The sequence below is a fragment of the Ursus americanus genome, chromosome 29 (assembly GCF_024610735.1).
Source record: "Ursus americanus isolate L20-20 chromosome 29, mUrsAme1.1.p, whole genome shotgun sequence".
NCBI classification, from domain to species: Eukaryota; Metazoa; Chordata; class Mammalia; order Carnivora; family Ursidae; genus Ursus; species Ursus americanus.
The window spans coordinates 21,104,680-21,130,514 of NC_142155.1; the positions used below are offsets into that span (position 1 = coordinate 21,104,680).

Below are 25,835 nucleotides of genomic sequence, written 5' to 3' on the forward strand. Positions count from 1 at the left end.
TATTCTAATGTGTGGATGTAACATAATTTATTTAATAGCATCATATTGATGGACATTATGTTTTTTGCTATTAAAAAGTGTTGGACTTTCTATGTGTCTTTGTGCAAATGTGTGAATATGCTGGTATAATAAGGTCCTAGAAGTAGAATTTCTTTGTCAAAGGGCAATACATTTAAAATTTTCAGACCTATATCTGAATTGTCCACTGGAAGAATTGCATTGAAATACCCCTTCTGCATTGTTTCCCCTCCATAATGCCTTTAAGAAACGTTCCCTTACTTTGTTAATTGCATTCTAGCAGATCTAAACCCCATTCAGTTTTTTCTGTTCTTTTTAACATTTACCCTTTTATGCATAAAATTGTGTTTTTTGGTTTTTGTTTTTTTTTTTTAATAGCTTTTAAGCTACGTGCCAGAGCTGAAATTGCAGGCTTATGTTTCCCTCTGTTTGGTGCGCGAGCTCTTAGTCTAAGCATGTATGTGTTAAGAGTTTGGGGGGAAAATGATCAAATAAGTTGGCAAATTTCAGAGTGCTGTGATTACGTAAGAAGTTAGAGTGCCAGCAGTGGGGGCTGTCTTGAGATAACATATGAGAAGATGCCTATCTCAATACCAGAGATTTAGGAAGTATGTAACAAATGTCAGATTTCTTCCCTCAATACCAGAGATTTAGGAAGTATGTAACAAATGTCAGATTTCTTCCCTCAATACCAGAGATTTAGGAAGTATGTAACAAATGTCAGACTTCTTCCCTCCCAATGTGCTGCTGCTGACCCACTCAGGACGGGGCACGTGACCGTACAGCTCAGGAGGAGCAGGGCTTTGGTGGAAGACTCCCCTTCCTTGGAAACCTGACATATGCATCTTCATCCTGGCTCCTGTTGGCATTGTTACCCTTCTCTAACACTAGGATTTCCCTTATGTGTCAGGAGCAGCCAACATGTCTTCTATCCACCTGTTTTTCTTTGAGGATCCATCTGTTTTATTACAATACTGCTTTGACTCATTTTCAGATTCATATTCCTTTGTTATTTTGTGATATGAAGTAGCTTAATATTTTATTTTCTATCAGAGTAAAAAATAAGTTGATTTATACCCCCTTTGGGGGGTATTTATCCCCTAGTGACAGAGGTTTACTTAAGTTCACTAAAATATAAGTATTGAAAGAATTACTTCTCTATCAATATCAATACTGTTCTCTGGGACTCCTGGGTGGCTCAGTCGTTAAGCATCTGCCTTCAGCTCAGGGTGTGATCCCGGCGTTCTGGAATCGAGCCCCACATTGGGCTCCTCCGCTGGAGCCTGCTTCTTCCTCTTTCACTCCCCCTGCTTGTGTTCCCTCTCTCACTGGCTGTCTCTGTCTGTCAAATAAATAAATAAAATCTTAAAAAAAAAAACAAAAACAAAAAAACTATTCTCTGTATGGGGTTAATTTCTTTGTGAATTGAGTGAGACTTGTAATTCAGTAGGTATCTTTTAATTTCCAACGTTAGATTCCAGTCTTAAAGTACTAACAAAGCCTGATGTAAATCATAGTGGTTTTTATTCTTTGCTCTCTGTCTTGTTGGTAGAGAGTCCTTCTGTAGAAAAAAATAGGAAGAAAATTTGAATAAATTGAGGCATCTAGATTTGAGAAAGGGGAAAATTACCTTCTTGGCTTTGTTTCTTTCAACAATATGTGCCCAAATATGAGCATAAAGGAATATCTACACCCACTTACGAAACTGTGGGTGGATCTCTTGCATGTTCGCGTTTATTTGCTGGGGAGAGGCGAAGACCATGTTACAGGTCTCTTTTTTTTTTTTTTTCTGCCGAGGGGAGGGGGCCAAGCAGAGAGGCTTTTTGCACCAATAAGAATAGTAAGAACGTGCTAAGCCTGAACTTGATTTAATCCCCACAGTCATCTACAGGAATTTGTTATGGCAGCTGCTCTACTGTCATAGGATAAGGGAGGCATATTTGATGCATATTGTTACTGGGTGATCTATCGAAGAACAAACGTTGAGTGACGCACGTGGCTTCGTGCTTCTGTGTGTAAGTGGATGCGTAGTGTTCTGGTCGTACAGAGGTGGTTCTAAGACTGATTTCTAGGTAAATGGAGGGTTGTTGTTGTTGTTGTTGTTGTTGTTGTTGTTTTAATTTCCCCAGAATCCCTTTCAGTTCCTTGCGTGCTGCCGAGGATATACTAATTCTCCAGCCAGGCCTGACCGTGTGTACGCCCAGCTATCTGCTTTGTCTGTGCACATACTCAAGGAGTGAAACACACCAGAAGCAGTCAGACTTCAGAGCAGATTGGTTTCATGGTGACTCCACGATGACCAGCTTCAAATGGTTCCGACCAGCAGCCTTTTCTACCCGGGTTAATTCACCCCTTCTCTCCCTCACACTGCCTTTTCCTCCCTCACTGTCAACTGGTGATCTGCACTCCTGCTCTCAGACAATATCGAAGCCAGCAAGTGAAATGGCTTTCTTTTTGCTACCAAAGACACAAAGCTGCCTTCGTTTGCATCCGTCCTAGCCCGTCTTTGCTCCTGTTTGATAGGGGAATCCTCTCTCCACCTCTCCAAGGCCTGCACCCCTCCTCCTGTGCTCTGCATCCCATCTCTGCCATTGCCTCAGACACCTTCTTTCTTGTTACATTAAGCTCTTCTCTCTCCACGGATCTTTCTCCTTGCATTTTAAGCACGCCAGAGCCCCTTTGCTCATTACACAACAAACAAAACTTCTCTTTTAACTCCGTGCTTTTTTTCCATCTACTGCCTTACATCATTCCTTTCCGTAAAGGCCAGACTTCTTGAAAGAGTTGTCTGTACCCTCCATTTTCATTTCTTCACTCCATATCCATTCTTCTCCCAACTCTAATGTGGCCACTGGCCCCATAATCCACCAAAACTCTTCTGAGGTCATGAATGACTTCCATGTGGCTAAATCCAGTGGACATTTTTCAGGCCTCATTTTTCTTCCCAGTCTTTGGCCCTACTGTCCATTCTTTTCTTCTTGAAATCCTACTCTTTTTCTTCAGCTTTTATGGCACTTCCCTGGCCTGGTGTCCCTCCTGTTTCGTGGGCTCTTCCCGCTCAGCTCCATCTGCAGACTCAGCCACAAGGCCAGTACATGTTGGGAGTATCTAAGGGCTGCCTGCTAACTTTCTTTGCTCTCTGTGTTGACTCTCAACTGTGCCCACACCCCTCTGATCTGTGGATTTGACCTCCTAGATATCACCTGGCCTGTCTACTTCTCTCCACCACTGCCACATTCTTTTGCATTGCAAGCCACTATGGTTCCCTACGTGGATTCTGTGGGAATACTTTCACCACTTGAGATTTCTTCTGCATCTAACCTCAGATCTGATCATTTAGTCTCCTGTAATCCTCCTTAATTCATTTCACTGTTTTTCCATAGTTCTTGGAAAAACATTCAGAATCTTTGAAGAAGTTCATGAGATTCTGCATCATCTTGGCCCCTGCATCCATCCCACCATCTGTTACCATGTGTCCCCTTGCAATGGGCTCCCCTCCCTGGCAGTGGTCTTGTTCTCACACACCCTCCGTGCATGAACAGATGTAGGCTTTTTCCCTCTGCCTAGGTGCTCTTCCCACCAGGATTTCTCCTGGTTTACTCCTGAACTCCCTTTGGAGCTCTGAGCTCTCCATAGACACAGCATCTATATTCTTAAGGCCTCACTGCCCGGCTCATAGTAGATGCTTATTAAATATTGAATGAATGAATGAACTTGCTAGTTTGTTGACTGGGAAGAATGACTTATAATTAGCATACCAAAGCACCAAGTCAGGCCTTCTCTCACGTTTTCATTACATTGTTCTTTACATGCCAGTGAGTGCTTTTTAATCTCCTGTGTATATGCTCTGTACACTTCGCTTCACAAGTACTTTCACATGAATCCTCTCTTGAGACCGAGGGCAAATCAGTTGGTTCTTAAGACCTTACGGCTATAGCAGCCCAAAATGCCTTCCCTCTGCCCCCCCGACATAGCTCAAGATACTCCCTAGGGATAATTGGAGTTCTAGATGATTCTTGTAGTTCCTGATTGTCTCCTAATTCCTGATTTTCATTTTTTGTAGAGGGGAACTGAGACACAGGTTTCTGGATGTGTGTTCACAGTCAGAGAGCAAGTTAGGACTAAATCACCGAACACCTGAATCATAGCCCTGTCACTTTTTTTCACCTCAGTAGAGCCTTTTCTCTCAAATATGTAAAAATTGTCTTTTGAAAATTTTTTGAATTTGAAAAACGGTGGTAAAATAATGCATAACATAACATTTACCGTTTTGTATGTTAATACGTTATTAAACCATCACCACCATCCATCCCCAGAACTCCTCCCTCCGCCCAAAACTTCTGGCAACCACCATTCTGCTTTCTCTCTTTCTTTTTTTTTTAATTGAGAAAGAAAATTGTTGCTCAGTGTCCTTTCAAATGATCAAATATCTCAAATCACAAAGTTTATTTAAGTGGTTTTGATTTTGATTAATAAATCTGTCACCAGATGCTGTCTTTTCCAAATTTCATCATTTTACAGTGTATTCCAGAGTTAGGCTAATGTGAAATGTGTCTCCACCCCCTCCCCCAAGTCCTAAATGGGTCCTTTTCCTCTAGATTTAAGCAATAAAAATCAATACTGGGTAAGAGGGAAAAGTTTGCTGTCTCCTCCTGAGAGTCTAAGGCAGTAGGCGTGTTTGTGTTTGTGTCTGCTTTGTCTTTGTCTTGTTACATAATTATCTGATAGTAGGGTGAATTTTTTTTTTTTTGCCAGTGCAGAATATGGATAATTTTGAAAGAAAATGAAAGATATAGTAGAGACAAGAAGAATTTAAAGATGATGTAGTTTCCAGACTTGCCTGATAAGAATCACCTGGGGGAGGGGAGTACTTTGTAAAAATATGGATGATGAGGGCTTTCCCCGTCTTTTTTTATCCTGGATGAGGGCCCGAAGCCCACTCCAAGTGGGGGAAGCAGTGGTATCGTATATATAGATGAGTACTGTTTTGTTGACAATCTGGAACTAATTCTCTTTTCTTGGAGTTTATTTTCTTGAGTATGCCAGTACACACACTGACACACATACACTTCCCTTGTGGTTCTTGTATTACCATCATCAGTATCACTTTCTCCACCAGCAGAAGCATACATTCTTCTGTGTTTTCTTTATCTTGATTTTTCAGCTTCATGTTGGGTGTTTTCAGTTGATAATGCCAGCATAGTGCAGCAAATTGGTCAGGCTTTGTACTGAGACACACTTGGGTTCAAATGCTGTCTGCCCCTTGTCAGTTGGCGTTCTTGTTCAAGTTGTGTAATCTCCTTAAGTTTTTTCATCTGTAAATCCAGGATGCTAACAGCCCACTGCGTGGCGTTGTTGGGGAGATCGAGCTAATGCTTTGAAGCCTTCGCTGCATGGCCTGCCACATAGTAGTAGTTATCAGGATGTATTAGTCCCTGTTGTTTATTGTTATTTTATCAGACATTCCAATGGGCAACTTTACCAGTTGCTGAAGTTGAGGGCACGTGAGAGCATTAGAAGGGAGGACTTGCACCTAGAAGCAGTAATTTATGCTTTTTGAAACTTTATAATTTATCCCTTGCCGGTTGTTTTCAGTGCATGCCTGTTTTCCAGATCGTTTGCAGCAGAGACAGGCCTTTAGGAAACCTCAAAAGGATGTGTGTTTAGTTCATGGAGAAGCTATTCCATGTGGATTTTTATAAGGATTTGAAATCCTTACTGGAAGCTGTAGGTGGTAGCTTTGTCTGTAGAAATTAACAGAAAGAAAGGAGCAAACCTGGGGTGGAAAATGTCTCTAGGAGTTTGAATCAGTGGTATCAGATGGTACCTTCTTAGCCCTCAGAGCTCTTTCATTTCTTCATTAATTATCCATTTCTCAACATTCATGTGCTGAACATTATACTTCATACTGAAGCTATAAACATGGGTAAAACACAGCCTCTGCCTTTAGGCTGCCCACCTCTCTGTGAGAGACACATGTGCACATTACAACAAATTGTGGTAAATACACAAATAAAGATAGTAGACAGCATTTGGAAACAGAGAAAACCAGGTCTCACAGGAAGAATATGAATTGATCAGCTAGCGCCATGTATGGGGGTGAGGTAGGCAGTGGACATTTATTTCCTGAGCAAAGAGACAAAAAGAAAACCTGATGTGTTTTTGTTTTGTTTTGGGAAATGGACTCTGCTCCTCACTTTCTCTCATGATTCCTAAAATGGAAAATTTCCCAAACATCGGAAGAAGGTTTCGATCCTGGGTAGCCAAAACTTAGGTCTGTATCCACACAATAAATAAATATTGAGTGTCAATTGAGAGCCAGCACAACCAAATAAGTTCTATGAATTTAAATAAATTTTGCATACTTTGAAAAAAATCCTGATTTGGACTTTGACTGTTGACATTAGATCTGTCCTTTCAGCCATTATCATGTTTTTGGTTCAGAATTTGTTAATCTGGTATCTGCACTAATGCACTCTTCTCTTAGCTAACTTTTATCAGTGTCCCCTCAAGTATGTTCCAACGGCCATTTCTAAGTACTTTCTTTCCAGGTATTTTGACGTTGTTTCATGTTCCTTGTAGTTGAACATTTCAGTGTTTGGCATGGTGTAATGTGGAAGCCTTAGGCAGTTTCTTGTGCTAATGTTCAACCATTTATAACACTGTGTACATCAAATTTTCTCTCAGAATCCGATCTAATTCTCATGTGAGCTAATATTTTAATAAAGTATTTGGGGATTGGAAAGTTATTTTTGGCGTGTCTGTGCCAAAAAATATCTTCTACAGTTTTCATGTTCCGTTAGTTTGGCTGTTAGTGTGGGTGGTAACGTATATAAAATATATTAATATATATGTTAATAAATAATATATATATCCACATACATACCAATATATATGTAAATGCCCATACATATATACATGTGGATATGCATGTAGTTGTGTGTGTGCGCATGTGTGTGTAGTCTCTTGTATATATATTTTTTTGTCTAGAGAGAATACTCTTTTAACATGGTTGTTGTATGAACAATAAACATTACTTTTATCCAGAATTATTTTGTATTATGGCAGTAGCCACTTTAATATCTTTTGGCCCTTTATTTTTAAAATAAACTAAGGGTACTAAGCATGCATATAAATAGATTGCACTTTTTGGCCTTACTTTTAGTTTCATCTTATGGCCTTATCCTGGTTTTATATTTGCACTGTAGAATTTGTTATCTTCTTGTGCTTTTCTTTGTAAGCTGTTTTTAATCATTTATGCAAGAAAGGTAGGGTATAGATGTATGTTTTAAAAAGTTGTTATTTATGAAGAATGAGTCATTCAGGAAAGATTATATTTTCATAGAATAACAACACAAGTTAAGATTTAGATAAATGGCTCTTTTTCCATAAAAGACAAATAATACATATTACTTTCAGTGGCAGAGTGTTACAATATATGATTTTGAAAGGTTTGCAGAAAATAAGGAAATTAGAATGATTAATGCATTACAGGAACCTGGGTGCCGCCTTGCACACGTATGCAGTGTAGTAACTTCGGTTAGTCAGACCTAAAAATGGGAACGAAATTTCCTATTGAAGCTCCACAAAAAGGAGATCTTAAACTCTAATAAAACCTTTCGAATGAAAATACAAACCTTCTGTAGGTGGAAAATAGCTGCAGTTTTTAAAGGTGATCTGATCCCAGGGAGACTGTAAGGAAGAAGGAAAGTAGAGACGGGTCACCGCACAAGCCTCTCCTGGCAGCTCCAGGCAGAGTGGAAAGGCAGATTGGAAGACTGAAAATGACTGAACACCTAGGAGATGAGCTCGAGGAGGGATAGAATTTTGAAAACTTTTAGGCTGCTAGTTTTTCCTAGTGGTTTTACAGTTTCTTGTTTTCTTTTTTACTTTTTGCTGAATTGTGTCCACTATTTCATAGAGGAACACCACCTCGGTTTTTGTTCCTTTCAAGTGTTAAAAGTCACGATAAAAGAGGTGACTTACCCAGACTCAGTGTATTATACAGCTGCCTTTGTGCTGAAAGGACTATGTCATTCCGAAGGAAGTTTTATGTTTTATTCTCTTAGTCAAAAACTTGATTCTTCAATGACTTTATTCATTCCCTCTGGGATTACTCAGTGTTTACGTTCTTGCTAATGGCAGGGTTCTTATAACAACGAGCCCTTTCTTGTTGGGAGGTTTGATAAACTCAGAAAGGCTGGTTTTTATTTCTTCAAAATGTGTGAACTTTACGAAAGCAAAACAGTTTTTTGAACTTTAATTTGTTTTTGTCTAGACTTATATTCACCTATTTAGTAAACTTGAATTTGGCAGATTCTTCAGAAAGCTTCTGTGTGAATAAAAAATTGTTTTTAGAAGTATGCCATTTACCTACGTTGCTGTCAGTAGATTTATTGGTTCTATAATAAATGGAGGGTCACTTTTAAGTGATCATATTGGTGCCTATGAAAAACATTAACGAATTTCTTAATAATTTCCCAGGAAATAGGTAGGTAGGTCATGGTAGTAATACTTCAAGGTTATGAACACTTTACAAAGTGGTATAAAACTATAAGTAGATTTCTTTGGAAGTCTGCTTTCTCAGCAGATAAAAGAAGACTACAAATTGCTGCTTATCTTCCTAAGATTAGTAATCTATTTTCAAAGAGTTTTTCATGTGAACAGCTTTCCAAGTAGTATTCAAAATAATTTGCATTTCAGTCCTCCCCCATGACCTCGGAGCCCTCCCACTCTTTGTGCAGTTCCCGAATGATTATTTTGAGCAAACCAGAATGTGGACTTTGTTGAGAGCCTTCCTGAGAGCTCCATGAGCAGGTTCTTACTGAGTGATTTTGGGGGTGGATACCACTCTTTTTGAGTTTTACAGTTTCCACATTTGTTTCTGAATTCTTTTAATGCTTTGTCTTTGAGATGAACGTTTCCTGACTGGCTTTTGGCCTTGTGTTAAGTGTCCAAAGAACCTATTTTGCTGCTTTCCCTACAAGGCATATTTGGGAAATCTTTTCCGGTCTTGTATATAGACAGACCTAGCTTTAAAGTATCCCCGTGGTTTAGAGTATCGTGGAAGTCTCACAAATTAGAAAGAGTTGAAGTCTGATGTACGGGAATGCGTGTGTGTGTGTGTGTGTGTGTGTGTGTGCGCACGCACGCATGCATATACACAGGCATGCTCATATGCAATCTTGTGAAGATATAAAGTAGTGCTTATTTAGTAGTGCTTAGTCTTTCATTTATGATTCAGAATTAACCAACCTGCTTACCAACTTATCTATAGATATATACTGAGTGTCTGCTAATTCTATGCCACTCTTTGTCTCAGCAGAAGGATAAAATACAAAAGTTTATTAACACATGGTTCTTGCTGACTTAGAGTTGGCCAGTTGTGAGAAGGAAGATGTGCATGCACGTTAAACAGGGCAGGGAAGTATGTGATTATTCCGTATGCCAAATTGACCAGCACAGGCCCAGGAGTAAATGGAATTCAGGGAACAGAGAGAAAAATGAGGGTGGTGAAGATGAGCGAGGGCTCCGCAAAGGAGGTGGGGCTTGATCTCTGCTCGCAAAGATGAGTGAATAGTGAGAAGACAGCAATGATGGGAAATGGCATCCTGTCCATTGGGTGGTGGATGCCATGGATGTGGCATTGAACTAAAGCATAAAACTTTGTGTTTGGGGAGAAACATTGAGAGGATGCTCGTTGGATTGGAAGGATGCTGTTGGAATAGTAGAGCTTAAATAGGTTGAATGGGACAGATATTCATATATATTTTGATGATGAAGAATTCGTAGACTTTGTCGAAAGTTATATACATTCAGATTTTTATAATTTCCTTGCTGCACTTGGTTTTGGCGCCCACAAGTTTCTGAGATAAGTCATCAGTGTTAAATATTTGATGAAAATCTCTATTTCAACACAGGCTTAGTATTAGTATTTGCAAAAGTGTGATGTAAGTAGGTCAACATGTAAGTGTAATGTTGAATTCGCATGTGAGAAAACTTAAATTAATTACAGTGAATTTTTTCCTAGGCCGGACCTGATAGACATGAATACTGTTGCTGTTCAAAGCAACCTTGCAAATTTAGAGCACGCTTTTTATGTAGCAGAAAAAATCGGTGTTATAAGACTTCTGGATCCTGAAGGTGAGTTGCTGATTAGATGTGGACTGGCGTGAAAGTCTGATCAAAAGTAATCTACCAGCATTTTGAAATAATTTATGTTGCTGCTTATAGATGTTGATGTCTCCTCACCTGATGAAAAATCAGTAATAACTTACGTGTCATCTCTCTATGATGCATTTCCCAAAGTCCCTGAAGGTGGCGAAGGTATTGGTGCAAATGTGAGTATTGGTTTTTCCATACTAGAAGCTGCTGCTTCAGTAATGACCAGTTGACTGAATTCTTTGATAAAGCTTTTTACAGTATCTAAATATGAAATATTCTTTTTTAAAAAAAGATTTTATTTATTTATTTGAGAGAGGGAGAGGGAGCACGAGCAGGGCTAGGGGCAGAGGGAGAAGCAGACTCCCCACTGAGCCTGATGCGGGGCTCGATCCCAGGACCCTGAGATCATGACCTGGGCCGAAGGCAGATGCTTAGCTACTGAGCCACCCTGGCGTCCCAATATCAAATATTCTTTAAGGAATTTGAGTTAGGATGCTATTTAATAAACCAGTCCTGTTTGCATTTTTATGACACTATTCCACCATTACCATGAAAGCATAACTCAAAAAAAAATTTGGTCTTTGTCATAAATAAAGTAGGCTGTTTTGAGTTACATAACCTTTTATACATAAAAGCTCTATACCACTGAATTTTGGAGGTTTTCATTTTTAACCTGCTAACCTGCTGATATTTTACATTGCAGTGTTTGATATCCTTCTATATGTAGAATATCTCACTTCTTCTTTTTTTTTTTTTTAAGATTTTCTTCTTATTTATTTGACAGAGAGAGAGACAGCGAGAGAGGGAACACAAGCGAGGGAAGTAGGAGAGGGAGAAGCAGACTTCCCGCGGAGCAGGGAGCCTGATGCGGGTCTCGATCCCAGGACCCCAGGATCATGACCTGAGCCGAAGGCAGCCACTTAATGGCTGAGCCACCCAGGCGCCCCAGAATATCTCGCTTCTGAAATCACTTTCAATGTTACCGACTCTCATAATCTCATGAAATAAGTTGGCTAAGAATTCTTTTTCCAATTTAAAGGTGATATTTAGAGGAAGGTTATTTGACTTTGCCAAACTACCAGAGCTACATCGTAAGCAGGGTGAGGTGTCCAGTACAGGGAGCTTTGGGCTCCTAATTAGTCCACCGTTTCCCAAAGATTTGTGTGATTCAGTTCAAGTACATGTACTTCGGTATCTCTGGAAGAGAACAGGAAGCCCTGCAGGTGTTATGAATTTGAGGATGAGCCCCTTCACCCCGGGCTTCTCTTCTTCTTGCAGATTCCCTTTTTTTGCTATTTCATTTCAAAGATGTTGGAACTCACCTCGGTGAGCTCTCTTTTCTGGTCTCTTTCTCACCTCTGTGTGCTCTTGTTTCTAGATTTAGTCCCATTCTCTTTGCCTTGTTCTTTCTGTCAGAGGTTTATCCTCTCCTGATCCCTGAGTAACCTGCTCCCATGCTCATCCTCTGCTGTGATGTCTGCCAAGTCAGTATTGAGCATTGCTTGAGAGTGTTTCTTGTGGCCAAGCCTTGTCTCACCTTCTTATCCCCTTCCCCCCGTTCCTGACTCTTACCCCTTCACAGTAGAACTAGGATGAGGGCTTTTTCATACACTTCCATCTCCATTGTTTTTCTCTTCCCATCAGTATTGCACATTGTCACCAAATTGATCTTCCTAAAACCTGACGTCTTTAGCTTGAAAACTTTCAGTGATTACATATGGCTTGTGAGGTGAAATCCAGTCTATTCTGACATCAAAATTTTGCATATATTAGGGCGCCTGGGTGGCTCAGTCCTTAAGTGTCTGCCTTCGGCTCAGGTCATGATCCCGGAGTCCTGGGATCGAGCCCCGCATTGGGCTCCCTGCTTAGCGGGGAGCCTGCTTCTCCCTCTCCCGGTGCCCCTCCCCAACTTGTGCTGTCTCTCTCACTCTGTTGAATAAATAAATAAGACCTTTTTTTAAGATGCTGCGTATATTAATTCTGCTTGCCTACTTTTTTAGCTACAGTGTTTCAACACACACTGTCTGCTGGTACCCGGGGCATTTCTAGGTCAGAGTCATGACTCACTTGGGACTCCCTATCTTTTGTCCTCCCCCCACCCACCAAAGAGTTACTTACTGGTTGTTGCAGAACTGCTCAGGGACAACCTTTCCCAAGAATCCTTTGGTGACCTTTTTCAGGCACATTTATGCTTACCCGATTATTATCTCAGCCCTTAGCCTATATTACCTGTTTCAGGTATTTCAACACTTAATTAAATACTGCTTTTCATTTTGATTAACTGTTTATATTATGACTCTCTTGCCTCCCCACCTAGGCAGTGACTCTTTGATAAAAGGTATTATTCTTAAAGTATTAAATTCTTTTTTTTTTAAAGATTTTTTATTTATTTATTTGACAGAGATAGAGACAGCCAGCGAGAGAGGGAACACAAGCAGGGGGAGTGGGAGAGGAAGAAGCAGGCTCCTAGCAGAGGAGCCTGATGTGGGGCTCGATCCCAGAACGCCGGGATCACGCCCTGAGCCGAAGGCAGACGCTTAACCGCTGTGCCACCCAGGCGCCCCTAAAGTATTAAATTCTTATTGCAACACTTAGCACAACGCTTTATACGTAATAAGCACTCAACAGATACTTAATTGAACATAGCAGGTGACAGCCTTCCAGTTTCCTCCATTTTTAAAGTTTGTTTAATGAGTAATCCTATTGTATACATTTCCTATAGTTTTCACTCCTGCCTACTTTTCTACATATTATATAGATCTTTGGGTTTCAGATAGACAGTGGATTTAGATCTAGAAAGGTTGGCAGACAATGGCAGCTAACCCGGCTTGTACATGCTATTACTCCCTCTTGCTGAGTGCCTGGAAAACACCCCAAAATAATCACAGTGTTTTTTCCTTCTGCATTTGGATGCAGCCTCAGAAGCCTTCTTAACACAGTGCCCCAGGCAGCCACTGTCTCTGAATCAGAAGTAGCACTCATCGGGCTACTCTTCATTGTCAAATGTTGCTACCATGTTTTTAAAGCTGTTTATGTGGGACTGGGTGGAAAGTGAGAAGACATTGAGCTGGTTCTGACTGTCCGGCTTAAAGACATATAAATTCTCAGAATGACCTCTGACTAAGTAGTGTTAGATTTGAATGTTACTATCTGCAGATATGGATCTTTTCTGTCATTTTATTGTTTCAGGATGTTGAAGTCAAATGGATTGAATACCAGAATATGGTGAACTACCTCATTCAGTGGATTAGACACCATGTGACCACAATGTCTGAGAGAACATTTCCTAATAATCCTGTGGAACTTAAGGTCTGTGTCACTGTAGAAGTTACAAAGGACTGAGTTGATTATTAAACTTCTTTAAAAAATATTTTATTTTACTTTATTTATTTTTTTAGGGAGAGTCTGTGAGTCGGAGGGGGGCAGAGAGAGAGAGAGAATCTTAAGCAGACTCTGTGCTAAGCATGGAGTTGGACTCAGGGCTCGATCCCATGACCCTGAGATCATGACCTGAGCCAAAATCAGGAGTTAGGTGCTTACCCAACAGAGCCTCCCAGGTGCCCTGATTATTAAACTTCTAAATAATGTTATAATAATTCCACAATTCCAGAAGTTCAAGAAAAATTGCCCTTGGTAAGCCACTAATAAATAGGCAATTTTAAAATTTATTCATCTCCTATTATTCAGAGAAAATGGAGGTAGATTTTAATAATTAAAACATAACAGCAGCAATATCTTAAAAAAATTTATAGTCCCTTAGCTTTGAGTTGTTGAGAGTAGTAAGATATAATTTGAGAGACCTTGGAACTGACATTACCAAAGTGTTTTTGGAGCATGGGGAATGCTTGGAGCCTACCAGATGGATGGCTGAGGCAGGAGGGTCTCTGGGAAGCTGGTACAAGTTTAACAGTGGTTGGGAATGTGCCTGTGGTTGAACCCTGTTAAAAACTGCTTCAGAGGGTTCATTTTGTATAGCAAGAGGTATATACTCTCACCGTGGAATCAAAAATACACACCTGACTTCCAGTATCAATGAATTCACTTAGTAAAACATTTGCTACTTATCTAAAAACAGGTCCACCTCTGTGAGGCAAAGACATTATAGAAATATCAAGGAATTATACATATGTACACTCATTGAAAAATATTGTCTCATTTTGTATATTTGGGCTTGTAATAACAAAGTAGTCTGCTTTATTTCAAGAAACTGATCATGTGAATATTAATAACAAAGTCTTAATTCCTTGAATTATAGGCTTTTTTTTTTTTTTAAATCAAACTGGAATTGCAAAAACTGTGATAACCCGGGTGGATCCTGTAAAGTTATTCATTGTGTTTCTGCATCCGTACAGAACATCTGTGGAACAGTTTTTATTCACATTGCCATGGGGAGTTTGTCCCTGGCACAAAGTTACTTGGCACGGGTTGATATGATGCTTTTTAAGTGTTCTCAAGTTGTTTGTGTGATGTCTCCCTGTGTGGATGCAAACCTTTCCAGGGCCAGAAAGATTCCCCCTTCCTTCGCCCCAGCCCCCAGGCGTGGTCTGTAGCACATAATGGCATTGTGAACTCATTTTCTAATGGATGTCCCGAAGCATTGCAATTTGGGTTCAAAGCAATTTTCAGATTTCAAGTGAACTTATTTCCAGATGGATTCCTGTTGTCCAGACACTTGGGTAAATTTGTACTGGCTTCTGATGAATGCAGATTAATGTTTTGGAAGAAGTTTGAGGACTGCACAGGTTACTTGCTGGTGCCCAGGATATCACGTCATACACGGAAGAAAACATCATGGGCAATGCCAATAGTTTCATTAGCTAGCAAAACACTGAATGGACTCCTTCAGAAATGTGGCTGCCTGAGTTTTTACAGGGAATTTTAAAAAAAACAGCATGAATTAAAATGAAATAATTAGTATATATTTATTAAATGCGGATATGTTTTATCTACATAATTTTTACGAAGGTCCTTTTTAATGTAATAAGTTATATTTAAGAGATTTTCAGATTAGTATCTACAAACAAGATAATTTAATTATATGGCTGAAACTTCTTTAATAAAAGCAGCAGCCAATAGCATCTATATTTGTTTATTAAAAGATCTGTTTAACTTGGGACATTGAAACCAAGGTTAGCTATGTGATAAGAATTGGGCCATGGAAACCAAGGTTTAGCTATGTGATAAGAATTCTGTATGATAGAATTCTATTTCCAAGGCGAGATCCATGATACAGAAGAGAACACGTTTTTCTTGATAGGAATTGCATCAGATTATTTTTACAAAAACTAAAAGTTAAGTGCAACATTTGGAAAGTGCATCTTTTAAAGGATGTGTTTTCTTGTTTGTATGATGCGAGATTTTAGGTAGAGCCCTACTAAACACTGCCATGGTTTATTACTATTCAGATCCCTACATGGCATATGTTGAATCATGGCTCACGTCGGTAATTACACCCTTGTCAAATCTTGCATACTGTAACCTAGTCACTGACTAGCTGGGAATTGGTATTGTCCTTAGGTGTCAGTTTTATAAAGGAATTCCACTGAATGCATATGACACAGTAAATAGCATTTGAAATGGTAACATTATGCGGTAATGAAAATAGGTCTTTGAAGTTTGGGCCTTCATTTATTTTCCCTTTCACTTTAGGCACTTTATAATCAGTATTTACAGTTTAAAGAAACAGAAATTCCACCAAAGGAGACAGAAAAATCAAAAATTAAACGCCTATATAAGTTATTAGAGGTAAGCAAAAATTTCCTTTGTACTGTCAGGCACACTCTTTTTTTTTTTTTAATCCTTGCTTCATATTAAATTTTTTTGTTTTTCTCAAGATTTGGATAGAATTTGGACGTATCAAACTACTGCAAGGTTATCATCCAAATGACATAGAGAAAGAGTGGGGAAAACTCATTATTGCCATGCTCGAGAGGGAGAAGGCACTTCGTCCAGAAGTGGAAAGGTAGGCTGGAGGTGTTTTCTGCCATGGATATCAGGCTGGGCATGGGGAGGTGACTCTTTGTTCTCATAGAAGGTACTTAAGTTTGGAGCCAGGCAGACCTAGGACCAACATTCATATTTTTCATGTCCTTGTCTGTGTGACCCTGGATAAGTCACTTAGTCTTTCTGATTCCTCATTTTCTTATCCAGAAACACTTCCAATAGGTTTGAGGAATAATCAGTGAAGTAATGTTTAAATAGGACCTGGTAGAATAGGTTGGTGTGTGATGTCTTATCTGATCATCTAAATTACTTGTGAGAATTTCCCATACGGGCTTTTAATTCATCAGGGCCTGGATCCAGAAGCTGATATGTAGGTCAGCAGTTAACTTATTTTGTTTCTTGCTATATATTTGCTATGGCCCTCTTTCCATGGGGCAATGGAAACAGGAGTCTAGTCTTTCTCCACTTAGAGGGCAATGAAGTGGCATCTAGAAAACACTCAGGAAATGTTGGTTCAAATTCTCACCTCTACAAATATATTTATTCCATGAAATCATCACTGACTCTATCATTCTCTCTCTTGCACTACACCCAGTTGCCTGGGAAAGCACTGCTTAGTCGTTAGGAGACATTTGTTGAATGGATTTGTCCATTATAGTACTTCCCTCACAGCCTGACTTTGGCACTTGGGAAGGGAATTGTGATCTCCGTTCCTCATGAGCTGTGAGCTCCCTAGGAGCTGGGCCTCCCACTATAAGGCCTGTGTGGTCGGTGCACCTCTCTGGCTGCCTCACTCGACACCATCCTTGCTCTTTCTAGTGTGGCCACACTGACAGTCTCTCAGGAGCCCTGATGTGCCAAGAGGATCTTTGGACCATCTGTTCCTTTGGCAGAGAAGTTTCCTTATCCTCCCTGTCCCTTCACTCCTGATCAGTCTCAGATCCTGGCTCCAGTGTGACTTCCTCAAGAAACTTCCTGTGGTCTCCCAGGCTGGTTCAGATGTCTTGATTATAACTCTCATATTTACATGTAGTGTTCCTTCATATCTCAGTTGTAATTTTATATTGGTTTCTGTGATCGTTGGATTAAGGGCCACCCATTCACAGTTATGGGCTCCAAGAACGTGGAGACAGACTTGTTTTTGCTGTCCTTCGTGTTGCCAGTGCTCAGTGCAGTGCCTGGGACACAGAGAGGCACTTAGTGTACTCATCATGTTCTTTGTGCCCCACACATGACTTTCCACATTGATGAAATAGGAAATAATGCATTGAAGATACGAGAGCAAGTCAACTTGTCAGTCGTTTATTAAATTACTAATTACATTCCTGTTAAAGTGTAATATTCTATCTGCATAACTGGATCTAGATCCAAAGTAAGCTTGAAATACCCAGGATGTACCTTTTATGGAGGAGATCATGTTGGGTGATTAAAATTATACACTTAAGCTCATCGGAAGTAATGGAAAAATGTCTGAGAAAGGATAGGGAGTAGATTTTTAGTTGTCAGAACAGTAGCCTGATTTTATTTTATTTTATTTATTTTTTTTTAAAGATTTTATTTATTTATTTGACAGAGATAGAGACAGCCAGCGAGAGAGGGAACACAAGCAGGGGGAGTGGGAGAGGAAGAAGCAGGCTCATAGCAGAGGAGCCTGATGTGGGGCTTGATCCCATAACGTCGGGATCACGCCCTGAGCCGAAGGCAGACGCTTAACCGCTGTGCCACCCAGGCGCCCCAGTAGCCTGATTTTAATGCAGTGGTCAGGAGTTCACGGTCCAGGAGCTAGTCAATCCTGGATAAGATTTTTTGCTCAATTTGCAGGTCATGTGATCTTAGACAAGTTCATTGACCTTCCTAAGCCTCAGTTTCCTGATTTGTAAACAGGCTGTAATAGTACCTGCCACATTTGGTGGTTGAGTATGAGATGAGGTCATGCATGTAAAATGATTAGTTTATTTCCGGGCACATACTAATAGCTGAATAAATGCGAGAGCGGCTGTTATTATTTCACGCCTCTCTGTTTACTAAGTATATTTGACATGATACTCTCAAATTTCCCCTTTCTTGCCATCCAAAAAGAAAAATACCTACCTTTAGAGTGGAGAAGCAACAGTTTGGCTTTGTAGTGTTGGCAGCACAAAAATGTTTGGTTGGATAAATGCCTTCATTTTTCTTGATGCAACAAGTTTTTTGGCATTAACTATTAATTGCAAATAATAACTATGTGACGTGGGAATGTGGAAAAGATAAATGAGAAAGAACCAATGTTCTTTTGCCATGCAATAACCTATCGAAAGGAAAAAACAAGCACAGACAAGTTGAATTTGCAAGCATTGCATTGATACTCTACTTAGCACTTTGGCTTTTAAAAATATAAAGTGACTATAGTAAAATTAGAGGTGACATTCCTGAGAGCATGTCATATAAAGAAAGGCCAATGGCTACTTTTCCAGTTCATATAACCTGATAAACGACGTGGCGGTTAAAATGGAAATGTACTTTGTTTCTCATCAAACTCATTTGTTTTTAGGTGCTTCTAAGTACCAGTATTTAGCCTTGTGTTACTCAGGACAGACCTGGCCCTTTACAAAAGTCAGGCTGTGATTGAATATTTGTGTTTTTAAGCAGATGATTGGTATTGCCTGAATAGCCTTTACTAATCGTGTCTGGGCTTCAGGGAGGCATCTGAGTTGTTTTTTAGGTGCCTGCAATGGAATGACTCTTGATGAAAGTATTTGGCAAATCTTTTCCAGTGACGCCCTGATCAGCCTGCCTTGTCCATACTTGTAGAGTTTTAATGCGGGCTACAAAAGGCAAACCTCAGCTAGCAAACACATGGCTTTAGGCGAGATTCTTTTGAATAGTTATCAGCATATTATTTGCTGCGTGTTAAATATGCAGGTTGGAGCATATTTAAGGAGCCCTTTCAGCTGTGACATTTAGCTGCCGCTTTTCACCGTTAGAAGTAGAGCTTTTAGCAGACCTACTTTTTCGTCTGCTTGGAATGGTCAAAGGAGGAACATCCTTTCAGGACTAAACATGCACAGTAGTAGTTACAGCTACCGAAGTAGCGATTCTGTGTTTAGTAACACTACTAGCACCCGAACCAGTCTGGATTCAAATGAAAACTTTCTCTCGGTTAATTGTGGTCCAACATTGATCAACTCCTGCATTAGCTTCGGCAATGAATCCCTTGACGGACACAGGTATTGAATCCTTGCTGTAGGATTGTTGTACTGTTTGGCGGGGAGGCATTTTTCAGGGGTGGAGAACTTTCTGACTTGAAAGAGAGAGACTTTCATTTGTTCTGTCTCTTCTTTTAGGTTGGAAATGTTACAGCAGATTGCCAACCGAGTTCAAAGGGACAGTGTCATCTGTGAAGACAAACTGATACTTGCCCGAAATGCTCTCCAGTCTGTAAGTTAATTTTAGGGGCCACTGGGATTGTGGTGGAGGGGTCTGTACCTTTGGATGAACTAAAACTTTTGTATAACATTTGGTTGATCTTCGTATTGTCTTCTACTGAAACTTAAAGCTCGTTAAAGATTGTGATCACTGTTCACTCTCTTGAGGAACAGTCCGTAAAGAGAAAACCTATTTTTGAACCAAAAGAGAAAACAGAGAAGACCCAAGTGGCTTTTCATTCCAGTATTTTGAGTTTTATATTTGAAGCTAGTTTTGAAACTTGTTTCATGGAATTAATGTTGAGTTCTTTTAAAACACAGGATTCTAAAAGGTTAGAATCAGGGGTGCAGTTTCAGAACGAAGCAGAAATTGCCGGGTATATACTTGAATGTGAGAACCTTTTACGCCAGCATGTAATTGACGTACAGATTCTCATTGACGGAAAATACTACCAGGCAGATCAATTGGTACAGAGGTAAGATTCCTGCTTGTTCATACTCTGTCCCTCTGTGGAATTGCTTCATGGACACTTGCGATGGAAATGTAGAGTGTGGCAGTTTTATGAAATATATTTCTTATGCTCTTTTCAGTTGGAAATGTGTGTCACCTTAATTCTGATATATTTTGATATGTTAATTAGGTACTTATTCAAAGATAAGTAATAGGAAAAATATTTTATAGTACATACAATACAATACAATAATAAATAGTACATTTAATACTGTAATAACTAACATACTTTGAGTTAAAATATTTGTATGACATTTGAAAAATGGAAAATATAAAGAAAGTATCCTTTATAAGTCACTTTTTAAGTTTCCTGTTTATCCTGTCATGAAATGTTTATAATAAAATGTTGGGGAAAAAATGTATGTATAAAATTCTCCATCTCTGAGAAGTGGGTTTCAGGGTAGGGATGGAACATTTTCAGGTTGTAGACTGTATTTAGTATAAATATATGTATGAGATATATATAAAGCAAAAATTGTAAATGATACCTTGACCCTAGTAATTTCACTTTTAGGAATTTATAATAATTTTAAATATAGAAAATATGTAAATATAGAAAAACGTTTTGTTCATGTTAGAGATATTTTATAATAATAAAATTTGGAAATATCCTACATGTCAAACAGTAGGAGAATGATCACATTATAGTGTAGTAATTATGTTCATTATAAGTGGTAGTTATAAAGACTTTGTGATAATATGGAAAGTGCTCACAGCACAAAGTTCTGTGAAAAAAATTGTGATGCAAAATTTTATTAATATGATATAGTGACTTTTTTTTAGTAGACTGTTTTTTTGAACACTTCAGGTTTACAGAAAAATTGATAGGAAAATACAGAGTTCCCATATGCCCCTTTTTACCCCCCTTCCCTTATTATCAACCATCTTGAATTAGTGTGATCCATTTGTTACAATTGATGAGCCCGTATTGATAAAACTGTTAACTAACGTCCATAGTTGGCATTAGGGTTCACTCTTTGTGAAACGTATATTATAGTTTATCCCTTTTGATTTTCTTTTCAGGGTTGCAAAACTGCGTGATGAAATTATGGCCTTAAGGAATGAATGTTCCTCCGTGTACAGCAAAGGACGCATGCTGACAACGGAACAGACGAAACTCATGATATCAGGAATCACTCAAAGTTTAAACTCAGGATTTGCACAGACCTTAAACCCCAGTCTGAACTCAGGGCTGACCCAGGGTTTAACGCCTTCCCTGACCCCTTCTAGTGTGACCTCAGGCCTATCATCAGGTCTGACTTCCCGCCTGACTCCATCTGTCACTCCGGCTTATACACCTGGTTTCCCATCAGGGGGATTGGTTCCAAGTTTCTGTTCAGGAGTAGAGACCAATTCATTGCAAACTCTGAAGTTGATGCAGATCCGAAAGCCCCTTCTGAAGTCGTCTTTGCTGGATCAGAATCTAACAGAAGAGGAAGTCAACATGAAACTTGTTCAGGATCTTTTGAATTGGGTTGATGAGATGCAGGTAAAAAGGTTTATTCTACCTGAAAGTTTCAGTCTTCATTGCTGTCAGTTTGTTTTTTAACTCTAGTATCTTTCTGATTAAAGGTGCAGCTGGACCGCACTGAGTGGGGATCGGATTTGCCAAGTGTTGAAAGCCATTTAGAAAATCATAAAAATGTTCACAGAGCTATTGAAGAATTTGAATCTAGCCTTAAAGAAGCTAAAATCAGTGAGGTATGTGAACTTAAAATCTGTATGTATTTCATTTTAGCTTGCTGTTTTTTTGCTCTTTTTAAATAAAGACCCTATAACAAAATATAGATACAGTATTATGTATGAGTCAAAATTCCTTAAGATCCCTAAACTCAATGTCTTCGTATCCTATGTTATAGATTCAAATGACAGCACCTCTGAAACTAACTTATGCTGAAAAGTTACACCGATTAGAGAGTCAGTATGCAAAACTCTTGGTAAGTTTTTTGTTTTTTTTTTTAAACTTTTTTTAACTCTTTTTTTTTTTTTTTTTTTTTACTTTTACCAAGAATTTCCCTTCTCTCTATTTGGTCAAGACATGATTCTTACAATGATTTTTCTTCCAAAGAATACATCCCGGAATCAAGAACGGCACCTTGATACACTCCATAATTTTGTAACTCGTGCAACTAATGAACTTATTTGGTTGAATGAAAAAGAAGAAGAGGAAGTCGCTTATGACTGGAGTGAAAGAAATACCAACATAGCTCGGAAAAAAGATTACCATGCTGTACGTACAGCCCTTCTCATTGAATGCCGAAGTCGTTATCTCAGGTGTAGATCTCCTTTCTAACCTCGCTTCTTCATTCTTTCTTACATTAGGAATTAATGAGAGAACTGGATCAAAAGGAGGAAAATATTAAGTCAGTTCAAGAGATTGCAGAACAGCTACTTTTGGAAAATCACCCAGCCCGACTGACGATCGAGGTAAGTCAGAAAATATAATGGTCATGGTTGAGTATTGACATTTGATGATTACCTTTCAGATTCTTTTATTGCTGATAAATTGAAAAATACAAACAAACTTTTATTACAGCATGGCTCAAAAATAACATTTCTGATAAATCAGATTCTTGCCTTTAACTCTCTTGCTTTCTCTAAGTGTGTCACCCACCATCACTTCAAATAAAGGTACCTTTGTCAACTACCGTGGCTAAAGAGATGTATTACAGTAAATATGAAGGATCTTGACTTCACAGACTTTGATTTTTTTTATTTCTTCTTGACTGTGATATTGTGCAAGTGATGTAACCTACTTGCCTCCCTCACCTGTCCAAAGTGGGGGCGATCCTTCTAACCCATTAAGAACGGGACGAATAACATACTCTCACTTAGTACAGTTCTTGGTACATATGTTCCAGGAAGTGTTTGTTGTTATTACTTAATAATTTTATTCATGGTCTGGTTTTGTGAGGTGTATTGGAACAACAACCTGGCAAAGCCTCATGGCATAGCGCACACATTTCAAATCCAGAAGCAGAGAATTGGGAGGGGATTTATCAGGTTTCCCGTGCGGTAGTGGTAGTCTATTTACTTTTTAGTCCTATTCTAGTTAGAGTTGGTGACTTTCTAAATGTAAAGGGGGTTATATAGAAGTGAAAGGAGCGTCAAACATGGAGAAACGTGGTAGATTGCCAGAGGGAACAAATGGAGCTGTGCTTAAAATGTTACCTGCTTCAGACTCTCACAGTTGAGGAGAGGTGTCCGATAGTCTTTGTTCACTGGAATCGCCACAGTACAAAAAATTAGTAAAATTCTAAACCTCAGTTGGAAGTTTTGGGACTATTATATTTGACCTTCTTCATATAAAAATACAGTCTTGCATGCCCATGAAATGCCACATAGGAAGTTAAAGACACAGAAGAGTAGGGGGAGTAATAGGGAAAGCAAATTAGAATCATGAAGGGTCTGTATCCTTTTGTACGATGATAAACTAAAAATAGAGTATTCTTCAAGGTAGAGATGAAAACTGTTAGGGGATATGATTACAGGCTAAGAATTTTAATGGGCCTGGATAATGTGAATGTGAACCTGATTACTTTTATGTAGAGATGTTAATCTAATTAACTAAAAGTTTGAGGGATACAATTAAGCCTGAGTCATCTTTACGATTCCATTGGTCTATCCAATGTCTTGTGGGTATGTGGATAGTATTTAGTTAATTATCAACACTATTTCATATGTTATATGAAAAAAGAAAGTAATAATCTAACAACACACAGTGATATGTCTTTTATAGCCAATTTGCTGAAAGTAGCTTAATTTGAGGGCACAGGTAATATGACCGGGTTATGTTGCCAGATTTCCAGTGCTGCATTGTGTATTCCATTCAGAAAGCCTGCCTGAGCATAGCTCTGCAGGAGTGAGTTTTTCCTGAAGGGGAAGAATGACAGGCTGACTTAAGGTAGTCATTAAAGCATCTAGATCGCCCTCTTCTGGAAGTCAGTGAATTGCAGCTTAAATATAAAAGGCTGTTTTAAGTTTTCTTTAAGTAGATGTTCTTTCTGTTACGTTTTTGCTCTTGTGAGAGATTTACTTTGTATTAAAAATTCAAGTAAAAATATTTTAAATAAAAATTCTTAGTATGATGATAATTGCAGTTCCAGAATTACAGTGATAAGGGATTGCACTCTCTCTTCTCCACTCTCCCTAAACCCTCCCCTGGCAAAAGCAAACACGTAAGTCACCCCCCTCCCCCCAAGACTTTCTAGTTTTGTTTCTAGTTTTAGAAACAAAAACAAAGAGGAAACTACAGAACCATTTATTATGGTCTGTATTTTTACATTTTTATTTTTAATTTATATTTAAGTTTTTAGGACTGGCCTCGTGCAAGTAAGGACTCTTACATTAGAGGGACATTTAACTACCCTAATTTTCAAGTCTTACTCTGTTAATCTCATCGTCTGTTTAGATAGCAGAGTTTTTAAGCCTTTAAAAGCTTTGCTGTGTATGCACGTCATTGCTCTTCAGCCGGTTGCAGTGGTTGTGTTTAATCTTTAAGGCCTACCGAGCGGCAATGCAGACGCAGTGGAGCTGGATCTTACAGCTGTGCCAGTGTGTGGAGCAGCACATAAAGGAAAACACCGCATATTTCGAGGTGTGTGAATAGAGTCACGTCAGTTGATGGTGTTGTGATTTTGGCCCATTTATAGAAAGCACCTTCAAGTTTACTAAGGACATGTATGTAATGTGTGGGGGAAATAAACTGAAGTATTTTCTTTGTAGAATATATGGGACATAGGTCCTATAGGATAGATCGAAGCAATCTATTAAGGAGGAAATCCTTTAAAAACCTTTAAAAATGTCAGAAAATCTTTATTTTATAAGTGTCTTTTATAAAGAAATGTTTCGTTACAGAGGGCTCTTTTTTTTATTTTTCAGAAGTTTTAAAATATTCTTGGAGTTTCTCTCCTACTTAAAAATTATTTGTAGAACAGAATTTCAGCCAAAATGATATAGGGTCAAAACACAATATAGATCTATATAAACTTTAGACACTACGGATAATCATCCAAACTCGAGAGTCATTTGGTAAAGGAGCCATGTGACTGTTACGTGGTCTTGTGATTTTATTCTGTTCTCACTCATGAGGGGTCCACAGGGCTCTGGTACTCTGACTTGACCACTAACTCTCTGCTTTACTGGCATTCGATACACTCTAACTGCCAGTTTTCATCTTTCTATAGTTTTTCAATGATGCCAAAGAAGCTACTGATTACTTAAGGAATCTAAAGGACGCCATTCAGCGGAAGTACAGCTGTGATCGATCAAGCAGCATTCACAAGCTGGAAGACCTTGTTCAGGAGTCAATGGTACCGAACAGACACCTGCGCATTTCATCAGTCATGTATAATCCGGATTAGATTAGTATTTCATCAAATTTCTATATATGCAGAACTTTATATTTTATGGGTACTCTTGATATTTCCACCTCATTCGACCAAGCATTCAGTTTTAGTATTTTCTGTTAACAAGTACAACAAAAGTGCTTTTTTATGTGACTGCCTCAATATTTTATATAAATGTTTTGAGAGTGTTCTGTGTATGTGTGTGTGTGTTTAGTCACAAAAAACTCTAAGCACTTTTTATATCCTAGACACTGTTTTAAGTACTGGAGATAGAGCAGTGAGGAAAACAGACAAGAATCCCTGCTGTCCTGGTGCTTACACGCTAAAGGGAGAGCAGACCTTAAACATGATAAATAAGTAAAATATGTAGTGTAGTGGTAAATGCCAAAGAGGAAAAAAAAAAAAAAAAAAAAACAAAGCAAGGGAAGAGAGATGCAAGAGGGGATG

At 38.9% G+C, this 25,835-nt stretch overlaps 1 protein-coding gene across 25 annotated transcripts in view; it reads left to right on the forward strand.

Annotated features, from left to right (window-relative positions):
• Positions 1-25,835, forward strand: part of DST (dystonin) — a 452,944-nt gene that overhangs the window by 269,824 nt on the left and 157,285 nt on the right. For 24 of the 25 annotated variants that reach the window (XM_087856995.1, XM_087856988.1, XM_087856983.1 and 21 more), the window contains 14 exons: positions 10,049-10,161; positions 10,252-10,358; positions 13,372-13,491; positions 15,832-15,927; positions 16,017-16,144; positions 19,449-19,542; positions 19,851-20,005; positions 21,064-21,529; positions 21,613-21,741; positions 21,900-21,977; positions 22,109-22,270; positions 22,363-22,467; positions 24,542-24,637; positions 25,227-25,352. In XM_087856995.1, the coding sequence (XP_087713121.1) occupies positions 10,049-10,161; positions 10,252-10,358; positions 13,372-13,491; positions 15,832-15,927; positions 16,017-16,144; positions 19,449-19,542; positions 19,851-20,005; positions 21,064-21,529; positions 21,613-21,741; positions 21,900-21,977; positions 22,109-22,270; positions 22,363-22,467; positions 24,542-24,637; positions 25,227-25,352 (1,975 nt within the window). Of the gene's footprint in view, positions 1-10,048; positions 10,162-10,251; positions 10,359-13,371; positions 13,492-15,831; positions 15,928-16,016; positions 16,145-18,759; positions 19,332-19,448; positions 19,543-19,850; positions 20,006-21,063; positions 21,530-21,612; positions 21,742-21,899; positions 21,978-22,108; positions 22,271-22,362; positions 22,468-24,541; positions 24,638-25,226; positions 25,353-25,835 lie in introns of those variants that run through there. The other variant, XM_045802897.2, reaches the window with a different exon arrangement.